Raw genomic sequence first — 7848 nt, 5'->3', positions numbered from 1 at the left:
TTGAGTTTTTTTTTTTTTCCGTAACTGCATCTACTCTTGTAGACAGAGCTTCAAGCATGTGCTGGAGTTCCAACGCTTGATGTTAAGTCATGTATTTTCTTCTGGTTCCATTTCCTTTTCACACCAACTGCATCCAGGTCAGATTCTTCATCGTGTGTAGCAAACTTTAGGGCATTTGATTCAAAATTCTTGAGGAACATGTGCCACTAGGGGTGGCAAGAGGAGGGGTGGGAAGGATGCCACAGGCCCGGAGACTTGGACCAACTTGTTATTTTAAATATATTTTTTAAATTTGAAAGCCAAAATAAAATTAACTTTCATATTAAGTTAAGGCCTGTGAAGTAAAGATTCAGGTATTTAAAATTAGCTGTTAGTTATAAACAGCAAATCAGATTCACGGCCCAGGTCTGGTAGCAGCAGCAGGCTGAGGCCCCCTGGGAGGCCATGGGGGAAGTCAGGTGCAGGGCCCGGACCTGAACCCAGAGACTCAGGCGGTGGAGGCAGGAGGATCATGCCCTTGCTGCTGGCATGGGCAACACAGGGGACCCTGTCTGGAGGAGCTAAGCTGGTGCGTGCACCTGTGTCCCATCGACCTGGGAGGCTAAGGTGGGAGGGGGTAACCTAGTCAGACCTTTTCTTAAAAACAAAACAAAACCCCACCATGCATACACGTACATACCGAAGACCCAGACTTAAAATGTGATAAAGCTTAAGTACATATTTAAATTGTAAAATAGAGTTACAAAAACTGCTGAGGTCACTTACCTATCCTTTGTAGAGAAGACTAACAAGTTACGTATTCAATAATCAAATGGAAAATATCTCAACATCTGATCTGCCAACCATTTAATGAAAACAGAAAAACGGACAAACTGTAAAACAGTGAAACACACTTAAAAATGACAGTCTTCCTCGAGTAATCAGGTCATGTGACTAGACTCTTCCTCGAGTAATCAGGTCATGTGACTAGACTCTTCCTCGAGTAATCAGGTCATGTGACTAGACCTGAACGAAGATACAAAAACATACTTGAGGGCTGCATATTTTGAAAATGTCCAACTTTACCTGCTGACAAGGGAGCACAGATCTTTGACTTCGTCAGTCCAGGACCCAGTTCAGGAAGTTCTCTATTATGAAGCAAAAAGAGCTTAAACATTATAGCAGATTCGACGTGGAACCAGCCGCTTTTCTAAAAAGTCTATACTACTAACTTCAGCAGCGGGTAAACATCAGCGGAAGTTCTCTAGGACAGGAACTGCCCTGGGACTCCAAACGCAGCGTGCCCACAGTTCCCTCTCTAGCACCTGATCGCACGTGCCTCAGTTACGAAGGAGCACGGCCACCCAAACCCTGCTCCTCAGAGAGCCTCACGGCCATGCCGAGCACTTAAAAAGCTTCGAGTATTATACCAATACAAGGCGGCGTCTGACGTATACACTTACGCATGTACATTATATGTTACCAGCACTCTAAAAGGAAGACAATCGGTTTCAGTCTTTAAATCTTAATTTCATTCTGGAACTACTAATAACTCTTTGTGAAAACTACTGACCTATCTTCTGATTATCAAGCCTTCATTTTCACAAAGGTTTATTCTAGCAGTGCAGCTGTCTGAAAACTTATTTCCAGTACAGAAAAAAATTAAAATTAATTACTGAGAAACTTTTCAAATTTACTTTAAAAGTGAAACTTCGGGGTCAGCCAGTGGCATGGTGGTTAAGGTAGGTGGCTGGATCCCACATGGCTGACTGCACGTTTTGGGTCCTGGACCGGGCAGCCTGGAAAACATGCTGGGCACTTGTGCATGCATGCCCAAAATCCTGAGAAGAGAATGGAGGAGAAGGGCTTGTGGGGTAGCCATCTCTCCTGGGGGCACATTTTCACTTTTCCTCTCTCTCTCTCTGGCAAATGCACATGCTCTATGGCAAATTAAAAAAGGAAAAATAAAAATGAAACTTCAGAAGTAGATATGAAAGGTAAAGAAGAGCCAACAAAAGTATAAATTGGTGCTTTTGAAGCGAAGGGAAATGAAGTTCAAAGAACACAAACATTATCGAAAGCAAAAATGTGATGCTATGAAACAGAAAGGTCTGAAACAGATCCTGCTCCTTTGCAGCAGAGAGGACTGGCAATGCCCTTCCTTCTCTGGGATGAGCAAAGCCAGTTATCACCCTCAGCTTCTCACTGCCGCGTTGACCTCTGTTTACTCAGGCTTTACCTCCTAAACCTGTCTCAAAGTCACTTCTCTCCGAAGCTGCCATGTCCTATTGGTCTAATTACATAATTTCTTTTTATATATGTCTGTGTGTGTGTGTGTGTGTGTGTGTGTGTGTGTGTATACACACATATACAAAATGACCAATTCCAAAGTGCAAAGCAAGAACAGGGGAAAAGGCAGTTTAAAGAGGAGCAGTGGGAGTACTGGTTCGGCCTCAGGGTTTCCACCACAACACTTAAAGCCAGAAAGCAGGGGAGCAGAGTCTACAGAGTCGTGAGGAGGGAAACTATAAACTAAAAATTTTATATCCGGGAAATGTGCTCTTACACAAGTCATTCTTATGTACCCTAGACCTGAGGGAACACAACAGTCATGAGCTTTTCTTAAAAATAAAACCAACAAACAAAAAATCACTCCAAAATTTAGCCGGCTAAAAGGTGAAGCAAAATAGAAAGACTAAGGAAATAAAATGGTAGAAGGACAAAATCAATTTAAATAAGGAACTAAATATAAAAATCTTAGGAAATTAAGATTATTGAAGAAAATGTAGGTGGCACAAGGCTTAACTATATAAACTAGAAATTTACCAAAACATGAGGGGCAAGACAGAAAGTGATGGCGATGGTATGTTCACCTTTTGTGTCAGGAAAGCAAACGCTGCTCTCTAAAGATGGAGCTGAATTTTCAAAGTCAAGATTAAGCAAATATTTAAATCGTCTTCCTTACTAACTTGAGAGAAAACTTTTAGGAACTAAGTTCTTGTATTAAAGAAGCTTACTGATTCAATTAAGTCAACTCAAGTAGAGATGAGGTAGCACTGTTCCACACAGTTAAACACTGATGGACCCCAATTTGTAGTGAATTCCATGACAGTGTTAAAGTTTAGGTACTACAGTTAATAGTACCGGGCATTTTCAATATTTGAATATGGAATGTGTGCACAGGAATTTTAAGAAAATTTATAAGCACTATATTGTAAGTAGAAAGCACAATGTCTTGGGACCAGCCGATGGTATGACAATTACATCACTGGACTTCCACGTAGTTGACCGTGGTTAAGAGTCCTGGCCCTACACTCACATGTGTGTGTCCAAGATTCTGAAAGGAGAATGGAGGAGAAGGGATTTTGGTGTGGCCAACCCCCTTGGGGGGGTGATTTCTCACTTCCTGTCTCTCTCTCTCTGTCTTTCTGGTGAGCAAATGCGCCCTATAGCAAAAATCTCTTAAAAAAAAATAGGAAAATGTCAGAAGCAATGTCTTAAACAAAAGTATCTAAAATTGGCACCACCATAAAGTTTACTGACTCAGCAATGCCTTAGTTTCACTTTAGCTCCTCCCCCCAAAAAAGCAGTTTACTGATTCAGCAACCCTTTTAGTTTCACTTCAGTTTCCCCACCCCTTCTAGTTAAGTACAAATAAAATTATTATTTTTTACAGAAAAATGGCATACTCCAGTTTTTCTATTATATTCATACACATGCATGGAGGGATATCTGGGATGATACAGACAAATAATGATTTACTGTTTTGGGTGGTAAAAATGTTTCCCCTTTTTTACTTTATATGAAAGGCAGGTGCCATTATAGAACCAGCTATTCTTCTTCTTCTTCTTCTTCTTTTTTTAAAGGATAAAGCTCAACCTTTCTGTACTTTAATTTACATTTATCTCTTTCCACCGTTGGCTGGAGCTCTCTGTTAACATCTTACTAGCCAACAGAGATGTTTGCTCTTGAATGAAGGATTTGTTTAACTTTCCTTTAGGTTCCTCAAAGGAACCATGATATAACAATTTAAAAAAAGGTCGACAACTACTTCTTACTTTTTTACTCTTACCTTGTACTCAGAGTGCCATGTGAAAACTTTTTACAGCCATTCTTTGATCTAACCCTCACAACCCTGAGGCAAGTACTTTCCCTTTTTAAGATAAATTGAAAGAATTTGCTTAAAAGGTCACAGAACTTCTGGGTAGCAAAGGCTCAAAACCTGGGTCAGACTATAAAAGTCAAACTTTTCATCACCAGTTTTAGAGTAAGACAGGCTTGGTTCAAATACAGACTGTTACTAGCAGTGTGATCTTGGGCAGGTGACATTTTGTCCCTATCTTCAAAATGGGCAAATTAACATCCTACCTCATTACATTGTTAAACAACTGGGTCACCGGAAAAGTCATGATGCATTTTTGCATAGAATAAATAAATAAAGTTCCTCCACTTGGCACCCAGAAATAATTCTATCTGGTGGTAAGTTCTAGTAGCACTTAGAATATTAAGAAGAGGATGATATCCCAAAGGTAACTAAACTAAAAATCCGTAAAAACCAGAGAAATTTAAGTCATGTATCACTGGGTCTTACTGGAAAGTGCCTTCATATGAATCTGTTCACACACCATTCCAATATTCAAATACTGTAACATACAAATTTAAATCTGGAAGAACTAAAAAAGTTTAGTAAAATATGACTTAATATTAAATAAATTTTGTGCCCACCAGAATAAATTAAGTTCATAAACATGAAGTTTACTATTTGGCTCCATTTAAAATAGCCTCAGACAAATTGGTCTTATCTGGGAACAAATCATCATTTAAAACCACCATCTTTAAAGTAAAACCACACAAAATGTTATGCTTTTTCCTTCTGAAAGTAAGTTTAATTTCTGATTCTATTTTCAAGCCCTCATTACTCCTAATGAAAATTTCTAAGGCTTCTCTGTTCCTCCCAAAATAAATTTTTATCTAACAAGAAGCCACAGAAAAGGGTCAAAATATATAGTATTGATATTTTATCAGCGTAACCTGGCTGAAATAAGTTTATCTGATATTTATAAAATTTATAGAACACATGAAAATAAATGTAGTTGACTTGTGAAAAAAACCAATCTCCATAATTTAAAAAAGTCGTTTCATTTTCTGAACAGCTAATCTGTTCTTTTATATGTTTCAAGATATGTATAATCCTTTATTTCAACTCTAAATTTCAGCATAATGACATTTCCAGGTATCAGAAGTAATATGCTATATTACAGTTAATAACTCAGTTTAAAAAATGAACACTGAATAGATTGACACCTAAGAGCAGAGTGTGCCTTTGAAACCCCCCAAAATAATCTGTATCAAAAGGCATACTTGAACATGCATACCTTGAATCATAGCTTGGTTCATTTCCCCCCGGAAGTTCCATGTGCTTGGAGTCTGTTGATTGGTGCTCTTCAGCAACAATGGGCTCCTGGCTTATTATGGGGACCTCTGAGGTAAATGAGAGCTCCCCATCACAGGAGACTCCAAAGAGATCTGGGTCATCCTGAATGACATCAATTAAAAGGACATCATCTTCATATGCTTTAAGAATATCTGGAAACCCGACTTTGAGTTCTGAGAAGCTCTTTGTCATTTTTTTGCCAACTTCAGAGGAAACTGATTTGAATGTCGCTTGTCCATTAGAGCAGAAGGAAAGACTTTTCTCTATATACCCAGGGTCACAAGTATTATCTTCAAGTGTGAGAGAAACAGCTTTTTTATTAGAAATAACATTGCCTGGTTCAGAGATGTGCTTAGATGGTTTGTTATCATTACCTTGCTTGGTAAAGCCTGGAGAAATGCTACAGGATTTGCTCAAAGATTGGGGTCCTGAAGTTGCCATGGAGACATTTTCTTTACTCCTGCTCTGTCTTACATCTGCTCCGGGTAAGCTGTCAAGAAGTTCTAAGGGGCTATAAGCATCTCTCTCTGATGACTTAGCATTTACTTTTCCTTTTTCTGTCTTATTCTTAAGTAAAGGAATTTTAAAATTAGCCAGCCGTCCTGTGTTCAGTATTTTAACCAAGTCTGGATCCACAAATGTTGGCTTAGCAACGCACGCTTTTCGATGAATACTTTTGCCCATAGAGCTACTTGCTTCCTGGCCATCCTGGGAAGCCATTGTCAACTTAAGTTTTGTTAAATTCCCTCTATCTCTTTTTTTACTTCCTGTTAAGCTTTGAGTCGCGTTTCCTAGCTGAATATCTTCAGTAGTACTAGAAACTACCTCTGACCCACTTAGGCTTGGTTCTTCAGACTTTACCTTTTCATCATCATTGATTATAGGTTCCTTCATAACCATTAGGGCTGGTTCTACTGCAGACACTGAAGACAGACTATTTATCAAATTTAATTTTTCTGTACCAGAGGAGTCAAAGTTTGCTTCTGCTAAGGAACTTTGTGACAATAATCTGGCATCAGTTACATAAGTCTGGTCTGTTTGATGTTTAAGAAAATCATCTTGTTTAAAACTTTCCTGAGACCCAAGAAGAAAATCTGATTTGGACAAAGCAGACTTTCTCCAACAATAGGCAGATACTCTAGCACATGAATAATAAGGCCAAGTCCGTTTGCCAGTCATTGGTATTGTTCTGTGACAGCTTAACTTTGCTTCTTCGGCTTCCTTTCTCAAGTCTTCCCGTGAAGACCTTTTTTCAACCTGATGGCAGTCACTAGATGATTTCGCTATGGAACTTTTCATCAACCTCAAGCACTCTTCTGGCTCTTTGTTTTTACATCCTAGGAGCTCTGAGGCACTCTTTGTTTGTTCTTTCAACAACGTCTCACGGGTTTTTTGAAACATGGCATTAACGTGATGGCCAGGACTTTTTTTTTTCCCTACTGTTTCTGGGACACTAAATAAATGATCCATTGGAGAGAGTGTGTCATGGTTTGCTTTCCTCAAAACTTTTAGAGGACTTCTCTTAGCCTCTAAAGTCTCTGTTTCTTTACCTTCGCCACCCATTTGGTTTTCTTGCAGCAAGAGCTCAGACTTGTTACACACATTAGAGAAATTCATCTCAATGACCATTTCATTTCCTTTTTCAGACAACCTCATCCTCTTTCTGGGTTTTCTTCCAACATTACTCTCCTCTGTTGAATATTTATGTTTTTCACTTTGAAGGCAGGAAAGCAAGCCATTATTTTTGTATACATCACTTTCTTCAAGCAGTAACTTGTTTATTTCCACTAAATTTTCTTCAGTTTGTAAGAACTGAGGAATACTATTTAGGTCACTCTTTTCTGCCAGACTCTTAAGGTTTTCTTTCTTTAACTTTGAGGAATTTTCTGCTACATGAATACATCCACCATTGGGTTTATATGCAAAGTTGTTTTCATCATTACAACCCTTGGAATGGGGGAAACAATTGCAATCATGTAATTTTAAAATGGAATTACTTTCTACTCCAGGAGACAAGCCATTACATGTATATTTTGGAGCATTCTTGTACAGTTCTTCTTGGAATTCAACCTTAATATTTTGTGTTGCCTCATTTTCAGTTATTTTGAGAGGTGAGCTTTCTACGCTTTTACATTTTTTAATTCGAATTCTTCTCTTAATACCTTCCAGCCAACCTTCCTTACCCAAAGACTGCAAGAAAGCCATACTTTGAAATTCACTGCACTCCACTGTTTGGGAAGATTCCAAACTAGTTAATGATTCCTTTCTTACCAGGTCGATTCCTGGCTGTGGAGCATCACTTGAGGCTTCAGTGACTTTTCTTTTTCCTTTGGCTGAGGAAAACAATAAAACATACCAGGAAAAATTTCATATTAGGAGGATGAACCAATAACACTTAACAAACTATGAAGGCCCCCCCCCCCCCATAACTGTAC

At 38.8% G+C, this 7848-nt stretch overlaps 1 protein-coding gene across 3 annotated transcripts in view; it reads right to left on the bottom strand.

Moving 5' to 3' along the window:
- The window catches only part of TOPAZ1 (testis and ovary specific TOPAZ 1), a 54346-nt gene extending 46646 nt beyond the window's left edge, over positions 1–7700 (bottom strand). For all 3 annotated transcript variants that reach the window (XM_027768788.1, XM_027768787.1, XM_027768789.1), the window contains exons 1-2: positions 5355–7700; positions 1066–1127 (exon numbers count right to left, since the gene is read on the bottom strand). In XM_027768788.1, coding sequence (XP_027624589.1) covers positions 1066–1127; positions 5355–7618 — 2326 coding nt within the window. In that variant the 5' untranslated portion in view covers positions 7619–7700. The remainder of the gene's footprint in view (positions 1–1065; positions 1128–5354) is intronic.
- Between the last annotated feature and the right edge of the window lie 148 nt (positions 7701–7848).

Source organism: Tupaia chinensis, unplaced genomic scaffold (genome assembly GCF_000334495.1).
Source record: "Tupaia chinensis unplaced genomic scaffold, TupChi_1.0 Scaffold147500_1, whole genome shotgun sequence".
Taxonomy (NCBI): domain Eukaryota; kingdom Metazoa; phylum Chordata; class Mammalia; order Scandentia; family Tupaiidae; genus Tupaia; species Tupaia belangeri.
Note: the sequence above shows the minus strand (reverse complement) of the source record. Positions and strands in the feature narration are given on the sequence as shown.